General features: G+C 35.2%; 1 protein-coding gene across 6 annotated transcripts in view; it reads left to right on the forward strand.

The window, feature by feature from the left end:
* SIPA1L2 (signal induced proliferation associated 1 like 2) overlaps window positions 1-25,927 on the forward strand; it is a 126,351-nt gene that overhangs the window by 64,893 nt on the left and 35,531 nt on the right. For 4 of the 6 annotated variants that reach the window (XM_032102306.1, XM_032102307.1, XM_032102311.1 and 1 more), the window contains exons 6-11: window positions 1,590-1,764; window positions 5,485-5,588; window positions 8,118-8,195; window positions 11,790-11,947; window positions 13,480-14,056; window positions 19,337-19,611. In XM_032102306.1, coding sequence (XP_031958197.1) covers window positions 1,590-1,764; window positions 5,485-5,588; window positions 8,118-8,195; window positions 11,790-11,947; window positions 13,480-14,056; window positions 19,337-19,611 — 1,367 coding nt within the window. The remainder of the gene's footprint in view (window positions 1-1,589; window positions 1,765-5,484; window positions 5,589-8,117; window positions 8,196-11,789; window positions 11,948-13,479; window positions 14,057-19,336; window positions 19,612-25,927) is intronic. The other 2 variants (XM_032102308.1, XM_032102310.1) reach the window with 1 other exon arrangement.

The raw sequence follows: 25,927 nt of genomic DNA on the forward strand, positions 1-25,927 counted from the left end.
TCCCCTGTGGCTGAAGTTAAACTATTTGACACAGGGTTGGTGTAGAGGTGGCAGGATGGTCACCATCATTTTAAGTCTCTGCTGGGATATGTCAAGTAACAGTGCTGTTTCCTATAATCTAATGTTTATATGATCAGTTATCTTGCAGTTTCCTCCATGAATAGTTCATGCTATTTTACTCCTGAATAAAAGGCACCAGTGTGCAATCTGGAACCTTTTGTTAAATACCTAACTCTTCTTAAAGTGGGGTCAAGCAAGGAAGCACTCTGGATGGGGATAGCATCTAATGCCAGTCAAAAGGAAATGACGGGAGCAAGCCAGTATCTTAACCCTACCCTGCTCTACGGTTCATTGGTCTGACTCAGGCAGCTCCTACAGTGCATCCAAAACCCAGAACCCCCTTTTATCTCCCTCCCATTCCACATCAAACTTTGGCACAGCTTCTAGCTCTTCTGTGTTCTGGGCTGGCCAGGTGAAACCTTATTCCTCATTCCTGTCCTTACGAAGCCTGTCCTTTGCTCCTGACAGCTCTCTGGTCAGCGGCATTCTGCCAGAGCAGGTTCCACAAGGGCTCATCCCTACACAAAGCAGTTATCTCCTTACGACTAAGGGGAAGCAGACTGTTGTTGTCACCTTCGCTCTAACAGAAGTACATACATACAGCCTGTGCATAACATGCATTTTGGACACTAATCCTGAGGTTTGATTAAGAGAGATCTACAGCCAGAGAATTGATTTGAGTCATGAATATAGATAAATCTCTGAAGGGAATCTGGTGTGACTGATGGTCTCTGTCAGTTTGTGAAACTCTAGAAGGTGTCAGTTAAGAATAATGAGACTAATCCATTCACTTGGAGGTTTCCTCTTTGTCAGCTTAAGTGTGCATAAAAGCTAAGAAGACAACAGTCTGCTCAAGGAGTAATGATATCTCCTTATACCTAATGCTTTATAGTTTTTGTACTTTATTTTTGAATAGATGTGATTTATCTGTTTAATGTTCCGTAACTGAGAATCTGTTTAACAAAACTATTTGACTGCAATCTGATTTCTTGCTTTAAGTATACTTTTGAAAATGGGAAATAGTTTTTAATGGTGCATGATTTTATGAGAAAGGCAAAAGATTACATATAATAGAAATTACTTTTCTGAGGGCTTTTTTTAACTGAACTACAGTGAACTTTAAAGGGTAAAAATGAGGGATGATAAACTCACCTTCTTCTAAATTTGAGAAAAAAGACCAATATACAAATATTGTCAATTCAATTTTTCATACTGTAGCATGAAGTAGAGTGTGCTTTTATAGTTAACAAAATGAGAAGTCTTTGTACTGCTTTTATCTGTGTTTGAATAGTGCAAATCCAGTTTTCTTTCTAGAGTTGGAGGGTGTTTTTTGTGGGGTTTTTTTGGTTGGTTTTTTTCTGTGCTGACTAAATTTCCCAAATCAGAACACTTATTTTTTCACTTTCAGATGCCTTCTCTCAGAGGTTATAACAGTGTTATATTTTAATTGTTAATATTTGTTCTAATACTGACTTTCCTTTGCTTCTGTAAATTTTCCTTTTCTTTTTTTATTCAATTTTTAATTTCAGCTGAGTTTTCAACATAAGATTGGTATCCTTTACTGCAAAGCGGGCCAAAGCACAGAAGAAGAAATGTATAACAACGAGATGGCAGGACCAGCTTTTGAAGAGTTCCTTGACCTACTGGGCCAGAGAGTACGGCTAAAAGGATTCAGTAAATACAGGGCTCAGCTAGATAATAAAAGTAAGTTATGTTTCAAGCTATGGGAGAAAGGGTAATTATCCAGCTGATCTTCTAATTGTGTTATCTTTTCATGCTCTTGACTGTGGGTTTTGATTAGTAAGATTATATGGTAAATTAGGAAGATGAGGCATATGGTAAGAGCATGTATCAAACCTTTTCTGAAAGGTCATTTAGTTTTTCTGTGGCATTAGTAGAACTGAAAATCAAAGCAACTTATTTCATTTGTTTGCATTTAGTTAAAATCATACTATGTGAGTAATATTTCCCCAGGTACACTTTAACATCTTGTTCTTTAAAAGCCAATAAAAATATATGTATTTCAAAATATGGAGTAGTTTTCCTTATTTCAGCTAAACTTTCATCCTTACTTTTACCCAACACACATATTTATGTTTGTATTTGAGGAGCAGTCATGTTTTCTAGTTTCTCACACATGCACAGTAAGCGTGTCATCATTCATCAGCTGATAATTATTCATCTACCTCAGTGCTGTGTTCATACTGCCATTTCTCCAGGTCTTTCAGTTTCCCTTAGTGCAATAGTATAAAAATTTAATTGTATTGGTTGGGTTTTGTAGCAAAAATAGGAACTGAAGCATTTATGTTAAAAAAAGTCAGTGATATGTTAACATGCTTCTTTATTAGCAATGTTTTCACTGCCCTTAAATTTAACTTAACTCATTCTTAGTATAATGATGTTTTAACAAGATTTTGACAGCTGATCATGTGAGCCATGATCTAAGGATATTTTGTTATTCATTTACTTCATTTTGTCATGTTGTCAAGCTGTCTAAGTACCACATTTATTTCCAATCATGTTACTGGCTTTTGCTTAAATCCATGCTTGCTTCACTTTATTAATTCAGGATTTTAGAGACTATTGCATCCTATTTCAGAACAGAATGATAACAAAGCATTTTTCAAATTAATTTGTAGAAATACATATTAACCTGCTGTGGATGTCAGACTTCTGGAATGAATTGATAAATAGGGGTGAAAAATTGAAAAGCGTAGGGGGCGTTTGGGTTTTCCATCTTTTCCCCCAATCAGAGCATGACTGAATTCCACCTAGTAAGTTGTACATATGAAAATAAATGCTGGTCTGTCAGGAAATTCAGTTTCTGTATTTGCTGTGCTTCAGTATGAATTTACATTGCTGATTAGCATTGTGTATGTATCAGTCAGTAACATGATTTTAATGTTTGATGAAGTCTGTGTGCCATTAACTATATTGTCCTGTCATAGTATGTTCTCATAGTTTGCAACAGGCAGAATGGAATTAAGAGTTCAAACCAAAATAGTCTTCAGTATTATATTAAATGTGAAGTACTGACCTAAGGATCTATTGTTTTTAAATGTAATGATGCAACAAGTATTACTGTGTGTCATATTTAGACTTAGATAATATATTATTCAGACTGCCTGCAGGTTCAGAAGAGTGGAATAATTTAGACTCTGTGAGCTATATTTTTGGCAGCCACTATGTTTCAGTAATAAATCTTGCTTAGTTCTCAGGAGTCAAATTTATTTAGTTTTTATATTCTCAAATGCTTGACTAACTGTGGGGTTTTTCTCTAAAAAGTTTTTTTAAAATTTGTTTATTTAATATTTGGATAATTAATTGGTCCATTTCTCATGTAATAAAGTAGCATATTGTGATGGGTTGACCTGTCTGAAAAATAAGCCCCCACCTCTTGTGTGCTCACTCACCCACCAGTTTGGGAGTTGAGATTAAGAGAGTTTGATGAGCGACGGGAAGAAAGGAAAACAAACCACCCCCAAAAAAACTCCCAAACAAACAAAAACTCTCAAACAAACAAAAAAACCCCAAACAACAAAAACCCACAACCCACCCCTACATCAATCAGCCAACAATACAAGTGATGCGAAGGCAGTGACGTGCCACCTCCCATTAGCTGACTGATGCCCAGCCAGTCTCTGAGCGACAGGTACCGTGACAAAGCTCTCCCTGCCCCAGTTTTCCTGCAGAACATGACTTTATAGGGTATGGGATGTGTTTCTGGTCAATTTGACAGGCTGTCCTGGCTGTCTCCTTCCAAATTCTTGGCCACCCCAGCACAGCTGCCGGGGTAGGGGACAGTGTGAGGGGCAGAGAAGCCCTGATGCTGTGTGAGCACTGTTAAGGCACAGCTAAAACATTGGTGTGTTACCAAGACTGCTTTGATCACACGGGGAAAACACAGCACCATATGGGGTGCTGTGGAGAATTTTAGCTGCATCCAAGCCACACCCAGTGCAAATGTCAAGAGCATATGGAATATATTAACTATAAACTCTTTTCTGCCCCTCTGCGGTGCAGTTTTAGTGCCATGCCATTCCAAACCCCAAGATAAAGAAATAAGAAAATTAAATGAAACTTTACCAATTCAATACTATATAATTTGTTTAGTATATATTTTAAAACATATCAATCTACTAGAAATGAGAAAAAAAAAAGTATTATTATTGGAACATATTTTGTCTTTCTATCTCTTCAAAACTTTCTAAAATGCCACTGAAAGGTTGAAATGGAATTAGATTTTCAGCTAAGATTTTGAAATAGAAGAGTGCAATAAGATTCCCTTTTTAAAGCAATATTTAAGTAACAAACTTCAGTGGAAATTATGCTTTCTATTTCTTGTGCAACTGTAATATCTGTTACATAGATATTAATAAATAAAGTTAATTTAATCTCATACAGACATAACCGATGCACCCAGTTATTATATGAATGTGCTCCTAATTGTATACACACAAATATTTTTAGATTTAGGACTGCAGATAAAGAAGTGTATATTTATACACTCATATATACTTTTAACTGGAGAATTAGCATGGCTAATTGATTTCTTTTCGGAATATAGCTACTGTTTAAAACAAAGCAAAACCCCAAAACCTTAAACAGTGTGTTAAAGAGTGTACTGGAGAATGTTTATTGGTGCAGATAACATAAAATTATCTTAAAAAATAAGTGAACATGGAAAAAGAGAAGAAAAATTGGTAGTTGTCTTGACTCAGTAGGGTTTCCAATAGACATAAATCTTAAACTTTTTAGAAGTTCATTGTACTTACTTAAATAGTCTGTACAAATTGAAGAAAATGAATAAAAAAGATTTACTTAAAACTACAGTGTGAAACTCATTTACTGTAAACATCACAAAATGCTAACTATTAATAAACTTTCTAAACAAAAGAAATAAAATATTAATTTATATCATATATGAAATGTATTTTAATAATTTTCCAATATATGTATTATGCACATGTTTTATGTTTTAAAAATGTCTGATCTGCAACATGTGTTTTAATGTTGGATTTGAAATAGCCAGTTCATTTTTGGTAAAGTATGGGCTTAGTCAGTTGTCTTTATTAATGTTTAAATAATGAAAACACATATTATATAAAACATCACACAATTAGCTAAGTGTTTAGGGTTTTTCATGCTATGCCAATATATTCAAAATTAGTTTATTTAGGTCTCAGAGACAGTAAACTCTTTGGGTTTTTTTCTGCAGGACCCCTCTATGTCATAATATGAAACTGAAGAGTAGATTTCTAGCTGATGGAAACGTTTTTGTTCAATTGAAAAAAAAGATATAAATTGCTTAAATAGATTTAAATCATAGCATGCTCTTTTAGGACACTGCTCTTTAGCAGTGTCCTAAAAAGTAGTACAAATGTTCTAATTTACTGACCTTCTTGCAATTAAATTAAATTTCAGCTGATTCAACAGGAACTCATTCCCTCTATACTACCTATAAAGATTATGAATTAATGTTTCATGTATCAACAATGCTACCATACATGCCCAGTAACAGGCAACAGGTATGTTTTTTTAGCTTTTCATTGTAATTTTACATCAGAAATGTTTGACATTGAGTGTTGGGTTTTTTTAATAGTATTGGTTGAAAACTGAATTGTTTTAAAAGAAGTATGACTCAATTATATTTTTTCTTCTTGAAATATTGTAAGACATTAGAAATCTTGTAGGATTTTTATTCTATATAATTCAGGAACTTATCCCATGTACCCTATTTCATTATATTATTAAAGGGCAATATTGCCTCTGGTGGATGAGTTATTTTCAGTTTGGACTGAATTCACATCTTATGTATGTTTTAAACATTGAATGGAATGAATCTTGAAAATAGTCTTGTGGCTAAAATATGCATGTAATAAGGTTTTTAAAACTATTCCACTTAATCCTTGTATTCCAGATATTGAAATGTTTATTAATGTGTGACCTTAGTAATAAGTTTTAACTGTATGCTTCAAGATATCTGTGAAAACAGAAAACTGCAGTGTATTTTTCTTATTTCTAGATAATTCTCTTTGCTTATATAATAATTCAGAATGTCTTCAAAGCATTAAGGATGGCTAAAAACCAGCACAGCATCCAAAGTGTGCAGTGCACCAGTAAGGTTACTCTGTCTTGCCTGTCTAAGATATTTCTTGCGACTTAATTAAAACATACAAGCACATTTGGTATAATATATCAGTATTAATGCTTAAAAGAAAGCAGTGGAAGAGCTCATAGATTAGACTGATGGTAGTTTGTAACTTTCTGTGCTGCTACTCTGTGTTCTTCCAGGTATGCAGAAGTAAGTGTTGATTTATTTAGTTAGTTTTGCAATATTCTCACCCTGCCATGCAAGTTACAATAATTTCAGCCGTTGGGGAAGGTTATCATAAAATAAGGATGCTATCTCACTTTGGTTTTGAACAGCACATGAAAGGTGCTTACTGATTGATTGTTGAACCATATGGGAGTTGTATCTTTCGTGTCTATCCTTCGTGTCTATCCTATCAATAGATCTTGTGTGAGGAAAAAGAGATGAGTCAAGGCAGCAAGAAAAAGATAAAAGAAAAGTATTGAAATTATTCAGAAGGGATAAATAAAAATAAAAATGGAAGAAAGTATATAATATATTTATGTATTTTAAATAATCAGTGCATAAAGCTCTGACCAGTTTGAAAAGCTGTTTCAAGTGAAGAGTTAAGACATTACACTTAGGATTTGGTTTAAAGATGTGGTTTAAAGAAACTAAATTAGGAATCAAAAGACAAACTTTTCACCATATGAATAATACAAAGTTTAGATGACTCACTTCTTAAAATGTGTGGCTTTCAGGAGACAGAATGTTCAGCTACATCAGACACTCAACTGTGACATAGCTAGTAATCTAGGGATTGGATCTTTCAGTTGCACCTTATTACAAAACAGGATTAATTTAGTAAATACACTAGGAGTTGTTCTGTCTGTAATCAGTCATAACAATTTTTGACTGGAAAGTTCACGTAAATAGGGAAAACTGTACCCTATTAAGAAGATATAATACACTGAATGAGCTTGCCTTAAAAGAATAAAAGTAATATTTTCATAGCAAATCACAGGCACTGACAGTAAATATGGCCTTACTTGGAGTTTATTACTTCTGTTGTCTTTCGTGAATTTTCCTTGTTTGTGAGAACAGGACATCCTCTTGCCATGATCCATTAATTTTCATCGTTTTTTGCTGTTTGTCAGCTTCACTGCTGTGTTGCTCAGCCACCCCCTGTTATTGTCCTTTCACTTCTTCCTGTGCCTTCCTTTCATTCTTGTCATTTCCTTATGTGTCTTCCTTTATAGTCAGGTGCTGATTCTTGTGTACAGCAAAACCTTTCAATTTTAACTCCATGGTTTTCCCTAGCAACAAACACTCCTTTCCACAGTGTTTTAGTAAGTTCTCATCATTGTCCCTTTAACAGATTCAATATTTAGCAGAAGCACTATGTTGTTATTCATGGCTTTCTTGGGATCAAAATAATGTGGCAGTTTTCCAAGTTCAAGCTGTATGCCTATCTGAAGACCCACCACATTATTTTTCAGGTGATGAGATCTATCCGCGTTTGCACAGCATGTACACTGTCTTAATGAAACGTGACGAGTGCACCCAAATTACCAGAATTTAGCCAGCCTTAATGTGCAAAACAGATCTATAATAACTGTTTATTTTTTTTTTTCTCTTACTGTTTAGTTCCAAAACACATAATGAAGTCTCTTCAGGGTTTGGCTCACTGCATACCCAAATGAGGGGAAGTTAGAGGCTATGGTAATTTTCCCTTTAGGTTATGTTAGGAATGAAGCTCCCCATTCAATACTTATTTTCTGCTAGCATATTATGTATGTACTGGCTGAGGTTGTTGCATCCTTTCCCTATGTCCCTTGTTTGGTAATGACTGGGCAAGGTATTCAGCCACTCCTCATAATGTACAACAGTAACCTTCAATGAGCAAGCACTGAGCATTGCTTGTGTTCCAAAGACCTGTGAGCCAAAAATAGGCCGCGCCAGAACTGTTTGTTGCTTCTTCCAGGATATAACTACGCCCTGCTTGGTCCCTGATCAGGACATCCCTCTAGTTTTAGAACCAGCAGGAGATCCAAAGAGCAAGGTAATTTTTATTTTGGCTGCAACATAGGCTGGGAACTTTGAAGTCAGCTGCTCCTCCCCTAGGACAGAGAAGATTACCAGCCCTGGTGTGGCCAGTTCCTTTTCCTTTATTGGCCTTTTCTTCAAAGCAGTTCAAGGCTTTCCCCTTTAAACTTTACCTTTGCAGTGTCCCTTTCCAAATCATTCCCTTGCAAGTTACCCATTCACACATTTGCAGTCTGCTTGTGTACACGTGGTCAGACCTGATTAATCCAAATCAGTTCAAATAATCAGTTTTCACCTGGTTTTATGAAAACTTATAAATGAAACAGATATGCAATAATGAAATAAGCTTGTTGCATTTAAACTGCTGTTAAAATAGTTGGGTAACAAGACCTATGGTTATACCGAACTCAGTTTAACCAGACCTGTCGAAAGATCTTTTGCCATTCATTTCTGGTTTTGGTACTGGCTAAGAACACAAATTGAAAATAAAACTTTTGGAAGCACTTATTTTAGAAATGTACTAAAATAAGTTTTACATTTTTCTTGTTTGACTCTTAACACTTTATCATTTAATTGAATGAGGAGTATATTTCACTGCTATTTCAACAAGAATTCCTTGTTGTTTTGCAGTTTGACAAAGCAATTCTACAGAAGTGGGTAGATTTTTAAGGCTGAGCAAAAGCTGTAAATATGCTAAGTTTTAAGACAGTTTATTCCTTCAGAGATGCGTATCTGAAAATTAAGAATTGAGTCACCAAAATTTGAGAATTAATATAATAACTATCATTTAATGCAAATAATTTTAATCGAATGGATTCTGCTCTTCTAACATATTTTCATTACTGGACTCCCCTTTTGTCTCTTGTACTCTTACATAACACTTCACTGATTTCCTTTTGGCTGCCTATCATACTTGATTAGGTTTATTTTCAAATTCTAACATGACAATGATGCCTCCTTACTGTAAGTAATTCTCTGTGATCTCTGCACCCAGTTGAGATTTCCTATTGTGCTTGACATTGTCATGAGACTCTTGAGAGTATGTTAGAAAGGCAGATTAAAAAACATAATTGTACAACATCCAAAAACCCCAAACCTGAGCAGACCTCAAAATGAGAGAGGAAGGGGAAACTGAGAACCTGAAAAAAACCCAAACAAACTAGGAGGTAAAAATCTAGGTTTTAAAATGGAAACTAGAAAAGGGTTTCTCATAGGTCATTTTGCTTAGTTCTGGTTTCCTTCAATTCCTTTTTCATTTTCAGTATGCCATCCTTATCTCACATTTCCCAGACAAGTATGCATTCCCTCCTTCTTCTCCATTCAATACTTTATTCTTTTCCTGTTCCTTTATCCTATCCAGAGCACTTCTTTCCATGTTCCAGATCACCCCAGTTTAATTCTCCCCCCTTTAGAAGTTCTTTGCATTATGATCCTCTGTACACAGCCACAATTGTGCTTTGCCTTTGCATTGTGTTGAAGTTGACTGACCACTTTTGCATGACAACTATTTGTAAGTGTTACACTGGCTTTACTTTAAATTGAAGAAGTCACTAAGATCTCTACAATCTTGGTAAGGTTCTTAAAAATAATGACCTGTCTTCCTATTTCTGTTTTTGTGCCTTGTAGAGGTTTCCACTCTTGAAAAATATCCTAGGGATAGGATATGGGAACTGCCATACTTTTCAAAAGTTGTTTGCTAGTAACAATTCAAACACTTCTAAAGCTTACCTCCAATTAAATGAATGTTATTCTTGCTTAAGCTATGTATGATGGCAAGTAGAACCTCCTAAAGGGGTCTACAAAAGCAGAAAATATTCTTGAAAACAGTGATTGTCTTGAGAAATAAATATAACTTTAAAGAGGATTGCATTCTCATTTTTATAATCTGCTCTGTAGAAATGTCTAGGCATATACCACTATAGCCAGAAAGAGTAATTGAGTCGTATAACAAGGGCAGAAATTAATCACCTTGTACTTCATAATTGGAAGGTTGCTTACAAATTTAACTCAGTTGTAAATTCCAGCCTGTGAGGTAGTAATAATTTCCAAACATTAACTTGTGCTGCCCTACTATGATCTAATTGTATGGCTCTCTAGATAAGCAAATTAAAGTATCCCTGACACAATTCTGTGATCAGTTCCTCGTAGTGTGCTTCTGTATGATACAGGTTGTATATCTTAAATGGCGAAAATAACCAGTTATTTTCATTTTAGTCTTAAAAACCTGAAAACTTGACTGAGCCACAGGGCTTACCGAATACTGTTTTCTGTTCCTTTGTCTGTTGTAAAGTTTCATAAGAAGTCTTATTTCTTTACCTGTACTTGAGATATTGTTTATGTTTAAATTAATATGGATATACTGAGTGTTTTAAAATTGTGGCTTTGGCCCTTCTTACTACCTTCAGAATATCATCCTTTATGTTATTTTAAGAGCTATAATGAAACATACTTATGGGCTCCAGGCTTTAGCATGTGCAACTTTGCTTTTTATTGTTGGTAGCTGAAATACTAACTTTTAGTGGAACTGGGAAAATGCAGCAAAATACCCGTATTAGAAAGATTCTGTTCCATGAAATCACCTTGATAGAGAAATTTTTACTTGCTCTCTCATCAAGTTTTCAAATAAATTTATTCTTATATCCTTTTTAGTTACACATGAGCTAAGGTACACTTAAAGTGTTTGTGTGCTATTAGTTGACAATTCAAGATCTTTGGCAGATTTTGGGTAAATATTTTAAATGTAGTACATAGTAGACTACTTTTTTTTGTCTGTTAATATACAAAATTTGAAAGTTACAATATACTTTCATAAGGAAAGTGAACTTCATTTTACTGTGCCGTTTTGTTGAGTTTTTTTAGGAGAAAGAGTAGTATCCCTTATTGACAGATATGTTCTGTAATTCTTACTACATTTTAGCCTATAAAAATGATTTAGTACTTTAAATTAGTTCTTAAATATATTTTGATGATAAAAGCTACTGATTACAAGAATAAGTTTTTAATTAAAGACTTCCCAATAGCTGTTGTTTCTCTGTGAGTCTTGGCTCTGTTCCTCAAGCATGCAGTTGTTAACATTTGTGATAGGTATTCATGATAATAGGTTTTTTTAAAATAAGATCATAATATTAAGGGCAATATTTAATAGTATTGCAACCCGGAAAATAAAGTTTTATTAAGACATAGAAGCATATTTTTAATGTACAGACAAACATTACACTGTAAAGAGGGGACTGATGTACAGTTTTCTGGATAGTGAGAAATGTCAAGTGATGCAACGCTTTTTTATTACTGAAGTGATGCATTGGTAAGAATAAGAGAAATATATTTTTCTCATAGAATAAAATAGAAATGAGCAGAAACTATGGAGAACTAGTGTGGGGGTGTGAGAGAATTCACTAGTGTTTTTGTGAACTTAGCCCAATTTCTTTTCTCTATATTTTTGCAGTTCTGATATCCTTTATATGTTGTTATCCATGATACAATAAAACTTATTTCTGAAAAATTATGCTTCATTTTTATTGGTTTCACTTGTTTGGGTTTTTTTCTAAGATGATGAAATTGTGATTTTTTAAAAAATTAACTAATTTTTCAATGCATGTTTCTTGTCTAGCTGCTAAGGAAAAGGCATATAGGAAATGACATAGTTACGATTGTCTTCCAAGAGCCAGGAGCACTTCCTTTTACTCCAAAAAATATTCGTTCCCACTTTCAACATGTATTTGTCATAGTCAAAGTGCATAATCCTTGCACTGAAAATGTGTGTTATAGGTGAGTATAGCCTTATAACTATTTAAGTTTGTTACTGAGACTACAATGGAACTGTGTTTTCTCGCTCTTTTGTGTTTCTTATAGATATTATGTGCACAATTTTAAAATTTCTGCTGCAGTTCCTGTGAATTTGAAACCCCAGTGTCTCCCTTGCACACATCTAGAGTTATGGATCTGCAGTTTGCAGAACTCCATGTTGCTGATTTATGGCCACAAAATGTGGATATAACAAGTTAATAAAAATAAGATTTGCAGACAGACCAATAAAATTAATTTAGAATTTGTATTGCGCGTTTCCTTTTTTTGAAGAAAGTAATTTAAAGTATTTCAGAAGGCCATTGACCTGTGTGAATCCCTGAGTATGACAATATGACACCAGGATGAGTCATAGCCTTTAAGCACATGCATGAGGACTTTTGGAGTATGGAAAACCATTATAAATTTCAGATGATTTTAACTCTCACATTGAAGTCACTGCATCATGAATTTTAGCCAGATAACCAAGGTGGAAACACAGTTGTGAATTAGTTGGGAATTGTGCAAATAATGATAAAGACATGAAACATTATGACGCAAGTTTATGCATAAATGTTATTTATTCATTGTATAGAATGAAATTAAAATACATCATGAGAGTGGGTCATATTACTATCTTTTAGCTACCTACTAGAACTTAAACTGTATTTTAGAACTTGAGTTTGTTTTGGTAAGTGTTTTGTGTTGATTAATACATACATTTCCTAAGTTATATTTTTCTTACTATTAAACTATATCTGTCATCCCAAATGTGACTGTATTTCAGTCAAACAAATAGTAGTTCTACGTACTGTGTACAGTATTTTGAAATATTTTTCTGTTGAAATGTGTTACGTATATCTCAATTAGAGGTATAATTGTATCAATTAGGAAATATTCCTATTCTCTTACATTTTGCTGTGAACTGTCTAGATCAAGAATTGCAAGTGTCTTCCAATTTTATGAACATAGAGTAGGCAGCTTAAACAGGTGGAGAATGCTCCATTATAGTCACATTTGACACCAATATTTTTTCACTGAATTCACACTTCATTGTAGAAAAAGATTTGAGGATAAAAATTAATTCTGTTTCTATTTATAAATTTCTTAGTTTTAAGATGATGCAACTGAGTGACAGCTGAAAATTATAGACTTACATAAAAATAATTTTTAAAAATACTTCTCTCATTTATTTCTCACAATGCCTTTTTGTATTTATTCCATTAAGGAAGGGAGACATTGACATCCTAAGAAGTTGTCTTTGATATTTTTTGTTTTAATAAGATACATTCATAATGTCCTTTATATATTTAAAAGAAGAAAGCCTTTTCAAAACAGACAACCCAATCAGTTTTCTTTGATGTGTCTGAAATGTCTGCAAAATTGGCATGTCAAAGCTGTACTCAATTGTGTAAATGGATTGCAGAGATCATAGTTCTGCTTATCATCTGATTTTTTTTTTCCTAGGGAATTAATAATTTTGTTGTGGTTTTTTGTTTTGTTTTTTCTATTTCCAGTGTTGGTGTTTCACGATCAAAAGATGTTCCCTCATTTGGTCCACCCATTCCCAAAGGAGTAACTTTCCCCAAGTCTGCAGTCTTTAGGGACTTCCTTTTAGCCAAAGTTATTAATGCTGAAAATGCGGCACATAAGTCGGAAAAATTTCGAGCCATGGCCACAAGGACACGTCAAGAGTACTTAAAAGATCTGGCAGAAAACTTTGTTACCACAGCTACAGTGGATACTTCAGCCAAGTTCAGCTTTATTACTTTAGGGGCAAAAAAGAAGGAAAAAGTGAAACCAAGGAAAGATGCACATCTATTCAGTGTTGGAGCAATTATGTGGAATGTGATTGCCCGAGATTTTGGCCAGTCTGCTGACATTGAATGTCTCCTTGGAATCTCCAATGAGTTTATCATGTTGATTGAAAAGGAATCAAAAAATGTTGTGTTTAACTGCTCCTGCAGAGATGTTATTGGATGGACATCTGGATTAATGAGCATCAAAATATTTTATGAAAGAGGAGAATGTATTCTTCTGTCTGTAGCAGATAATTGTACTGAAGACATCAGAGAAATTGTTCAAAGACTTGAAGTAAGTACAGTTTCTAAACTGGAATTCTAGTTTTTTTTATGAACAGTTATTTGTCTACATCTCCTTTGAGATATAATTAAAAATGTTCTATGTTTATAGTTCAGGAGTGTTTTCAGTCTTCAGAGAGCATTACAAATAGTAATCTTCAAAATAGCATGTGAGGTAAATGTTATCAACATGTTTTTCAGGGGTAAGGATTCAGATACCATTAATCTGATTACTTGCCCAAGGCCATGGATGGTCCCAGAGTTGAAATCAGGACTGAAAAGCTTTTGCCACCTCTTGCTGTAGCCTGTTCTCAAATCACACCCTTGTAGGTAGAAATATCATTAATTAAAAAATAAATAAAATCTTAATGTGTAAAATGTACTTTGACTTTTTGTAATAATGCGTGAGAACATTAGTGGAAAATATTTTGTAAGTGATTCTGCTGATTTATTCCTCTGTACTGAGAAAGTGCAGGAAGTAAAGGAAACCAGACCAAGTAATGCCAGTTTTAACAGCTGACTGGATAAAGTTTTTCAGGCACTTGATGACCCTGTCAGTACTACTGTCGTGCAGTCAGTACAGATGAAATGACAGGAGCTCCAAAGCAAAAATGCTGATGCATGTAGTGGTTGCAGTTCACTCTTTGATCTTAATTTAAGTGATTTAGATCGTCTTAGGGTTCTCTTCTACTAGAAAGCTCAGCACTGAAAAGAAATCCCTCTGCTTACAGTTTTCACGCTGGAACAGATGGATTGCAGCTGATGATTTAGGGCCTCTCTAGTACTGCAGTCACATTTAGCATTGCTCAATATCGTTGCCTAAATAATAACTTTCTTCCAAAGTACAATTACTGTTTCAAGAGGTGAATGTCTTTAAACTCTTCTTGCCACTGCTATATTATCCTTTTCAATTGAAGCCTTCAGTTTCACGTTCCTTAGACAGGTATTTCCCTTCTAGAAAATAGTGCTCCCATTAGGTCTTGTTAACCGAACAATATAAATTTCCTAACACAAATGGAAAACAAGATTTAAAGTTCTAGTGAAAACTGCTCCTGTCATCAGTGACAATTTTTTCTGCTGTTTTTCGCTTACTCGGTTTTGCAAAACATGGAAATAGTGCATGTTGCCGAAGACAGATCTTTAAGATTTGGTAATTAAAAACACAAAATTAAAAGTTTATCTATGTTTACTTGAAGATTTTCTCTTTTTGTAGTCAGATTTGGGGTTAAATAATGAGAAATTGGTTTCAAGCCTAAAAGTTTGCATCAGATATTATGAAATTTACCTGAATATTATCTTCAAGTATCTATTCCAGTGAACTCTGACTGCCTTCTTTATCCCTGCCACCTATCCAACCTTCACTCTAATTAAAAGAGTTAACTATTTATTTTAGAACAATTTTTGTCCCTGTTTCTTGCCTCATCTTTTTCTCCTTTTCCACTGCTTCTTCCTCTCTTTTGAAAGCTGGATATTGATATTATTTTCCGGTTGTTTTATAACATTGAATGCTTTCTACAGTCCTTACATACATTTGTATGTATACATTAGAACCACTAAAAATTATTTAAAACTCTGATGCCACACTTTATGCACATACTTTAAAAACCTTACAAGTGTCTCAGAACACATCTAAGGTTAACAACCACATGTGCCAGCAGATGCTAAACATGAAAGCTCAAACGCCATTGTAATATCAATCTTCAGTGGCCAGATGATTAACCCTTTTCAGTCATGAGTTAAAGCATTTCCTAAAACCAGTGAGCAGAACATTGTAATTACTAAATGAAGTTGTCAAAGAAATTACTAGACTTTATTGCCTGGACTTAAATCATGCAGGTAAAAAGGACACCTATCTGAATATCCAGATTAAGAAAAGTTGTAAAAAGCTAGCTGACAGCATGATTTTAGTTTGAACTGAAACAATTGTTCCAGGACTGAAAAGAGAGCTGTGACTTGTCAGTCTAGACAAATTTGTATTTGTGGGGAGAGTATCTAGTTATAGAAAGCAGAAAGAGCAGCAAACTATAGATTAACTTGGAGGGTTGTGTTGGAGGGCAGGAAAAGCAGTGGTTTTGAGCTTTAGGATAACAGAGAATGGCAGAGTGATAAAAGATGAAATGGGAACACTGAATGGATCTTTAGACGAGAATCTGAGTTGACAAAATTTCCTTAGTATCCCGTATATTAAAAAAACCTCTTCACCTTCTTCATGGCACTTAGAGGATCTCTGTCTTTTAACTTTATCTGTTTTAAGTGCATTTAGAGAATCCAGCTCTTAGTTCATTTGTGGTCACAAGATCAGTGAAGCTGCAACCAAGTCAGCAGAATGCCATGTTTTGAAGTGGAGCAGCACTGTGTTTACTGTGACATTACTATGTAATATGCGGTGTTACCTTTTAGGAATATACACTTGGGGAAGACTAGATCTCCCGAAATACTTCCCACTGGGAATAGACGAGTCTTTGGCAGGAATCTTTATCTTTCTTATCTTTTAACTTTTAAATATTTAACTAACTTGAAGAAGAGATTTTGAGTGCTTTGAGTTGGGGAAATCCATACACTTTGCTGGTGCATTCATTTTGCAGTATTCTATAATTGTGACATAATGATAAAGAGGTGTCAGCCCCCAAAAAAGAGTATTATGTAGCTTAATAAGGATAAAATTCCATCCCTCAGCTGGGCTGAAGACTGTAATAGCATGTTCTTTTCACTGCATGACTAAATGTGTATTTTAAAAATTTGTGACAGAAGTATAGCTAACAAAGAGCTGAAAATTTCCTTTTCACTTATCTAGTTCACAAGTTATGAAAGTCTTATTGAAATTTAGTCATGACTGAAGGGTTGAAAATAAAAGAGCTAGGTTAACAATATGTTAAAGTTTTCAGTATGCTATATGCACAGTTATAAACACAATGGAAAGTTCTATTTAAAAAGGAAAGTTTCTAAAATATACCAAAATCTCAGAGCAGAAAAATGACAAAGGAAATAGGTGCTTTGTTTTTGTTATGAAAACCCAGAACCTGACTTTGTAAACAAGGCCTCCAGAGTACATTTTGGACATCTCAAGAATGACTTTCACATTGTAGTTTTGAAACCTACATCTGGAGAAGTAACTGGAAAGATTATGAATCAAAGTGCTGCAGTTCAACTCACCTAAATTTTCCAAGCAATAATTCTCAGAATATCAGATCCTTGCAGTATCTTCAGTATTTCACAGTTCACAGAAGATTATCCCTTAATGAATGAGGGCTAGTTGTATTTCATTACCTCACAGGTTAAAAGCATGAGCATACACCAGCTTCCTCAGATCAGCAAAGTTAAAATAACTCATAGGTTTGTGGCACTTGGGTCTCATGTGTGCAAATCCTAATTATTTCTGCTGAGTGACAGATACCCATATAGAAGTATTCTGTAAAGAAAACAGCACTTTGAAACTTACTAAGGTACCAAATCTTGTGACATTCAGTCATGACCAAGTTGCAGGCATGACCAAGTTGCAGGCACAAAGACTAGAAAGTATTTCCAGTCAGCCATTGGATTGGAAAGGGAGTAAATATTAGGACTTTCATCCCTGACTCTATAATAATTGTGGGCAACAGATCAATCTAAACAGGAAAAGTGCAAAAAAGGAAGCTACAAAAGTATGCTTTGCTATGTGTGAAGTTCCTTTGTCAGTGATGGAGGCATGCTTTTGTAATTATTACCAGTGAAGGAGACAGTCCCATCCATTCCTTGCCTGCCACCTCTTTGGAACACTGTTTTGAAAAGCACCCTGATTTTTCAGCTGTACCTTATCCTGCTCTGTCTGCATGGCTGCACAAGTGCTATTGCAATACAGGGGACAGCACAGGGGCAGTGGTGTCTTGTGTCAGTTTAAACCTTCTGTGAAACCTCATCGAGTCAACTGCCTCTGACTCGGGTGCTGGAAGGAGTGGTTTTGTGACAGCTGTACCCCGCCACAGTGCAACATCTCATGAGCTGTACAGTCCTGCTCCCTCATCATGCAGCCCTGAATCAGGTTAAGCCATTCTGCTGTGGCAAGCACACTATAAACTAGTAAGCTAGCCTGCCTGGATTCTGGCTCAAGCTGGCGATGGAGAGCAAGAGTGACTTTTCCAAAATAGCCTCCTGAATAAAGCTATAAAACAACCTTTGCAGAGATTTATCTGGCACAGCTGACAGTAAAGGACACTAGCCTCCTATCTTAAGCTCCTTTAATTAAATGCCCAAAATGGGTAACTAAATGCTCAAACTGTGTGTTTTTGTGATGCACACTAAACCCAGCCATAAACAGCATGAACACCTTTGTGGAACAAGGTATGGTGTGCCATGGAACTGCTCTTAGTGTAGCATGACCTTGGGAAGATCCCTTGATCTGTATTGTAACATATGCATCTCTAAAAGGCAGGTATTTGCCTTGGTGGAGTGTTTGTGGGAGATCTTTGATATGCACTACAAAGATCTTTCATATGCACTACAAAGATCTTTGATAATGTTTCATAGTGGTTAAGATTGTGTTCTAATTGTCCTAATGAAGCTAAGTACATACTGGTTTTGTGACACCGACAAAAGGGAAGGCTGGGGTAACTCTCAAACTTCCTTGTAATACAGGCTTGAATTTTGTCTTCTGCGTGTGGTGCAGTATCCCAGCTTACTTGTTGTATGATCATGTTTTACATGAAAAAACTGTTGAGAACTTGTTTCACAGTCTATAGAAATGAACCTGCTTAGCAAAATCTGAATTTGAAGGGTTTTGGTTCCTCTGTATAAAAACAAAACTACTTTTCATTGAATATGAGGAAAGTAATTTTTTTGTATTCTAAGTTTTCCAGTGACAAGAAAACTCTCATCCCATTTTAGTAATATCCTCATCTGGAGATGATGGTAGTTAATCTGCCTATGAAGCAAAATAAATTAATACTTTCTTCATTGCTATTTTCCTGAGGAAAACAAGCTGCTAGAACTGAAGCACTTCACTCAATTTGGCTCATGTTATAGCTCGTGTTTAATACTGTTTAATACTGAGTAAAAAATTCTTGCATTCCTGCAGTCAGCCAAAAAGAACGAAGTAATTGACAGGGTTGTTTTGTATTTTGAAATATTTTTAGTGTCATGAAATTTTTTATTCCTTTTGTTTTATGTAGAAACCTTCATTCAAACATAAATGTTAAAATAATTTCATTTTAGTGTATTAAAGATACTTAATATCCAGCCATACATGACCTTATAGTGTTTGTAAACAGATGTGTCTGTGTGCCCTGACAATCGCGTTAACGATCTGGTGCTTCTTTAGATAGTGACCAGAGGATGTGAAACCACGGAAATGACCCTGCGGAGGAATGGGTTGGGCCAGCTTGGATTCCACGTGAACTTTGAAGGGATAGTGGCAGACGTGGAGCCCTTTGGTTTTGCATGGAAAGCAGGCCTACGGCAAGGGAGCCGCCTGGTTGAGATCTGCAAAGTGGCTGTGGCAACTCTGACTCACGAGCAAATGATCGACCTTTTACGCACATCGGTGACAGTAAAAGTGGTGATTATTCAACCACACGAGGATGGAGCGCCCAGAAGGTAACCAGCAGCCTTCTCAACGCAACATTTGTATCTGGGTTTTTTTCCTCTGCTCCTGCTTAAATGATGGCTTTTATTGGAGGCCTTCAGTAAACGGATATTGTCTGTCGTGTTGGGTGATAGTATTATTGAGGGTCTTAAAGCAATCTTATCCCCAAACCCCATATTGACTTGTTACAAAAGATAAAATAAGATCCTACAAGAAATTTAATGGAAAATTTAGTTTTGTATTACTTTAAAAGGGCAGGAAGTAAACTTCAGTGTGTCATGACCAAGCTGTTCTGAAAGCTGGTGTTACTTCTTTTCTTCCATAGGAGAGTTTTATGTTTATGCTGAATTTAAAAATGTGGAATCCTTCTTATAAAATTGTACCTTGTCTTTGTGATTTCTCCAATTCCTGACTATTGAAAAATATTTGTTTTACTTTTTTCTTCTATTGAAATTTAACGAAAATAGTGAATTACTGGGTTCTGGACATATATGGTACCAAGTACCAAGTACCAAGTCCTACTCACTTTCTACAGAAATCTAATTTCTTCACATTAAATAGTGAATTCCATCAATGGGTTTATCATTTAAAGGAGAGAAATCTTGTTGCAAATTGAAATATATGCTCACGCTCAGGGAAAGACAGTAAAAAAAATCATTACAGTGACTGTGTCAGTGTTTTCAGGAATGAGATGCATTTTACTTTCATCAGTGTTCGTTTTTGGTGACAAAATACATTTTTCTCCATCTTTAATATCATGAGGCAGAGAAGTAGGAAAAAATCAAAACTTTGTAACAGTGTGCCTTTATTTCTCACTCTCCTTGCCTAGTCAGTGTTAATTTGGCTCATTCTAAATGAGAACAGTATCAGAGTATATTTAATTACTTCTCTTCTTGTAGCAGGCCAACTTTAAATCTCTTGTTGATTTTTAATTCAACAGAAAAAACATTAGATGTGTTGCTTTTGGCAAGACAACAAGCAATAAAATTTTACGTAGCGTGCAGCACTGTGAAGTCAATGCCAACTGTATGCGAATGCTGTTTAATTGGTGGCAATTCTCCAAGCAGTCATTGGCCTGATGTATGACACACAAGGGCTGTCCCCTGCCTCAACCTGCATGTTGATGCCTCCCTTTCAGAACAAAATGCCTGTGAATGTAGAATACCACCGTTTTGCTTAGTTGGATAGAAATTTGCAATTAAGCCTCTCTTTGCTTAGCTTTGCTATTCTCACCATCTGCTTCTGGGTATGAATTTTCACTGACTTGTTTGGTATACATTTCCAAGCTGTTTACAGAATATGAGCCTAATGAGCTGATCCTACTATATTGAAGGTAGAAATGTGTATTTTATAGGCCCTGATAGAAAAATACATACTGTATGAACTGTTTATATTGTCTTTGATATAAATCTTCTTCTAGAGGTAAAATGTTTGAATCCCAGATCAGTGTGATACATAGCACCCAAGTCTATGTGTAGGAGGAGTTTGAACTGAGTGTTAGCACACTGGGAAAAATCTGCAAAAGCTGCTCCTCTTTATAATTTTGAACATTTTTAAAACTGTGACTAATTACTAAGAAAAATGAATTTTTTTTAAAACTATGTGTCTGTTCTAAAATTTTTTAAAAAGCATGTTTTAAGTTCTTTTTAGCTTTACCTTTCTAGTATATATATATTAAAAAGAAATGTCTCTCTGTCTCAAATACCAATTCCCACTGAAACAGCGAGCTGCTCATTTTCCTGTTTATATCCCTAAAAATACAATTAGTGACTTCGATTGTCCAGTCTCTGGAGGGTTTTGAGCTTGCCTTTTTGCAATGTTTATAATCTAAACAGAGCAGACAGAACACCATTGTAGGTGTTGTGTGACAAGTCTGAGAATTTCAGTTGACAAATATGATCTATGACATCGTAAAATATATTAATGAATGAGGGGAAAGAGGAGAGGGCAGAAAGCGATAAATTATATAAATTTGGGGAAAAAAAGATAGCCTATCACTGCTACTTACTAGTTAAAACTTGTGCAAATCCATCTCCCTGTTTGCTACTCAATTGCTTCTCTTAGCTTTCTGCAGGTTCTTGTCACAGAAACAGAGAATAGTTGAGGTTGGAAAGGATCTCTGCAGCTTTTTGAGTCGAGCCTCATTGCTCAAAGCAAGGTCAGCTAGAGCAGACTGCTGATGGACATGTTCACTGGGTTTTGTATATCTCCAAGGATGGAGATTCAACCATTCAATATTTCAATTTCAGTATGCAATCATCCTTTCAGTAAGAAAAGTTTTTATGTTTACTTACACGGAATTTCCTGTACTTCAGTTTTGCACCTTGCCTTCTGTGTTCTCACTGGATACAACTCTTAAGTCTGTCATCTTTTTTCCTTATCACCCCATTAGATATTTTATACACATTGATAAAATCCCTCCTGAGCCTTTTCTTTCCCTGGCTGAATGATCCCAGCCCTCAGCCTCTCCTTATGATTCAGATACTCTCAGCCCTTAATTGTCTTTGATCCTTTGCTGGATTTGCTCCATATGTTCATGTCTCTCTTGTACTCTGGTATCAGGTTTACTGAGAAATTTACAGGCAGTAGTTCTGGACATAAAAGGGGAGTATCTGGAGAACTAAAATCTATTTCACCTTCATTTGACAAGAAATGTCACTGTCCATGGAGAGTCTATGCACGGCCAAATAGGATAGAATCAAGCCTCTGTGAGTGATAGCAAACACATACCTGTGATAAACATTTAAGGCAGGTGTGACAGTTCATCAGGAGAGAACTTTTTTGTATCAAGTAACTGTAATAATTATCAAATAACACTCAAAGCTGACATACAGATATTCCTGTTACATTTGGGGGTCCATCCATCCTTGACCCATACATTACACGTGTCTAGGGGAATGATGGTTAAAAAGCAGGAGAAAGCTTTACATCTATGCTACAGTAATTATTGCTTTTATTCACAGCTGGGTTTAGAGGTTTCCTGCTAAGAAGTGATGCATCAGACTATCTGATATATGTAGGAAAAAATATCTGGAGGCTGAAATAAGTCCCTTGAAAGTTTTTCTCATCCTACAGAGTATATGATCTTTTGGCAGTTGGGTAGGCTTTTCTTCTCTGTATTTCAACCTGATTTCTCAGAGTACGTACTGGTGGTTTGTTCTTTCAGGTTTTTTGGGGTTTTTTGTTTTTTAACCTAAATACCATAATCTAGGGTTTCAAGTTCAGCCACTAAGATTTTTCCCCCAGTGTATGGACATAAAAATACATTCATCCTTGTTTCTAAAAGAATCAGTTACATTAAAATTTTACACACATTTACAAGAATAGAAAAATAATTTTAGAAAAAAAAATCCAGAGTTTCATGAAAACATCCATATGTATCATTTTATTAATGCCTGTCTTTAATTTTCTGAGATAATCAGCTGATTTTCACTTCTTGAAAGACTAGCTTCTGTTTAGCTTTGTCTGCTGGGTTTTATGAATACAAAGCAAAGAGGAATTTTTCTTTGCATTGCTTACTAGCACTGGTTCCTTGCTGGGATCAAATTCTGAAGTGAGTTTACACAGATTGGATGTGAGTGCCATGGAGTGTCTTGGGAATTGTACCCTTCAAGTGAAAATTAGTTTCAAGTGTATAAGAGTATTTCCAAAGCAGTCCCTTGAAAAAACATCAGCCAAAGTGGAGATCTTTAATCAAGTTCTTGACTTCATTTTTGTTTTGTCTGTTAGCTTACCCACAAATAATCTTCAATCCATCATTTTAAAAGAAAACCAACAAAATATGTGTGCACCCCCTGAGAATAAACTATTAGCAATAAACTATTAACAAGGATTTTTTTTTTCTGCATACCATCTTGCATTCATTTATTTCAGCCTGAAAATAAATTATTTGAATGTTGAAGGTGCTTACAAAGGAATGTTACAGACTGATTAGGAAATTACAGAGGAAAATTCTGCTCAATAAATGTCTTCCTTTACTTAATGTAGATCCTTCTACTAAAGTCTTGATAGTAGTATATGCAAAAGCAATCATGGAATAAGGCCTTTCATTTATTATTCTATAGAATTAATGGACTTGAGACAAAGCTCCTGCTGTTTTCAGTTTGCTCCAGCAATTAAATAATCATGCACAAATTGATGCAGAAATCAAAATTATTTGTGTGGCATCAGGCTGATATTTAGATAGGAAGAAGATTGCTCTTTAAAACATAAGTTCTTTAAATTACAAAGCAGTATTAGAACAAACATATTAGTCATTGTTTTCAGATCTGAATAAGTATTCTTGTGTCATATTTGTTTCTGTGCTAGGTCTGTCCCTTCAGAATTGTTGGTTTGTTCTTGTTGTTGCCAATATTCCGTGGTACTGCAGCGTAGTAGCTGGGATTGTGTGCGTTTGAGCAGGAGAATAATGGTGTTCATTCTGATTTGCTCTCGCTGGTGGTGTTACAGCAGTGCTCAAGGACACTATACCCTTAATCAGCCAAATCCAATCAAGGAATTCAAGCACTTCTAGATCTATTTTGAACTGTAGATTTTGTTAGATTCTTTTTTGCTACGTTTTACCTATGTGTCTGTCTTAGTTCAACTGCCATTATATATATATATATAAAACTGCTTGAGAGCTGGTTAAGAAACAATTTCTAGGAAATTTAGAAATCAAAAAAAACTTAAAGCAAAATTTCTGGGGCTGGGCTATAAACAGAAACTGGTGAGCTGTAGCAGCAGTAGTTTCCACTGTTGGTCTGAACAAGCAAGAGACTCTTTTTCTGCTGTTGTAGGTAGTTTTGAAAATGGAAATGTTTTAGTAACTATGACTGAAACTGCCTGTGGGCCATTTTTAAGTATTACTGCAATTCTTTTGAGGTTGTTTTATTCTCGTGAACCTTGCAAACTCTTTCTTACAAATAAAATAGATGTAATGACTTATTTTTCAGTCCTGATGCCTTTTCCCCTTAAATGGTTGTGATTTCTTTCAACAAATTGTCTTTCTGGGGCTTTTTTTTAAAGAAGATAACCAGATAGATAACCAGCAGAGTATAAAGTGTTTGGGCAAATGCTTTTATGAAGAGGTTACCGTGTGGTGGAGTTTGAATATTGCCAAGGGGTGTATGCCATAAGCTGGTGGAATAGTTCATAGGGCCTTCAGATTCTTAAAATTTATTTACTTATTTAATAAATTAAGCTACCTAAGATAGAAAGAAACCAGGTCTAACACCACCTGGGGCAGGTTGAAGCAACAGAACTTGAAACTGAATGTTTGGTTGTAGAAGTAGAATTTGGATGTACCAAATCTTTACATTACCACCCCTGCTACTAGTTTAAGAAGGCTGAAAATACCTGAAAACTCTAGATTCTGATGTTTTGTAGAACTAACTGAAAGAACTACCATTAAGAAAATGTGATGATACTAACTGGAAGCTGTACTACTTGCAGAAGTTAATCCTCTCTTCCCAACAAAAAGTAAAATGATAGAAAATGCTTAGCTGTATTTCTTACCCAAGCAAAGTCATTGATTTTTTTCTTACTGAGTTATGAATGAACTTATAGCAGGAGTTAATTATAATTGCTAAAGTTAATTATGTGTACAGTTGTTACAGTCAAGCAGAAAAAAACTCAAAAATGACTGGCAAAGCTCTGCTTGTCTCTATGGAGAGATGTAAAGAAGTGTTCCAGACTCTTTTTTCCCCCCCTTTTTTCTTTTCTTTCTTCTCTCTATTCATGGAATCCTAGTAGAATCATGTGGGTTGGAAAGGACCTTACAGATCATCTGGTTCCTGTCTGTATTTCTCTTTTTCATGTAACAATACAGATGTAGAGGCTCTTTAGGAGGCCTCTGAATTGCTTGTCAACTCATCATCATGAAGGTTCTTTTTAAAACTGAATAGTAGTCAAGATCAGAAGGACAATGATGAGTTTATCTTCAAGAAGGAGGGATTGGCAGCTTCAACTCTTTAACTCCATGGAGGGACTGCCAGAGTTATCACTTGCCTTAAGCCAAAGTGATGGGGTGGGCAGCAGCCTTGTCCGAGGTTGGTGTAAACAATCTCATACATCTGTTGTGGTATGAAATTATTTTAAAATAAAATTGAATTACTTTTTTGCAATGGCTTTTTTAGATGATGTGTGTGTAAACCTGTAAATAGATTTCTGAGATGTCAGAACTTGACATTTTTGTCTTGACTTTTTGATCAAAATTCTCTTAGACCATTTCAGTATTATGCAGTGTCTTGGACTTGTGCTGTAGCTGATATAGGGAGTCTGTGGAGTTGAGATATTACCTCCAAAAGGTACTTCACAGTGTCAGGGAAGGGAAAATCTATGTATGTC

Source organism: Corvus moneduloides, chromosome 3 (assembly GCF_009650955.1).
Source record: "Corvus moneduloides isolate bCorMon1 chromosome 3, bCorMon1.pri, whole genome shotgun sequence".
NCBI lineage: Eukaryota > Metazoa > Chordata > Aves > Passeriformes > Corvidae > Corvus > Corvus moneduloides.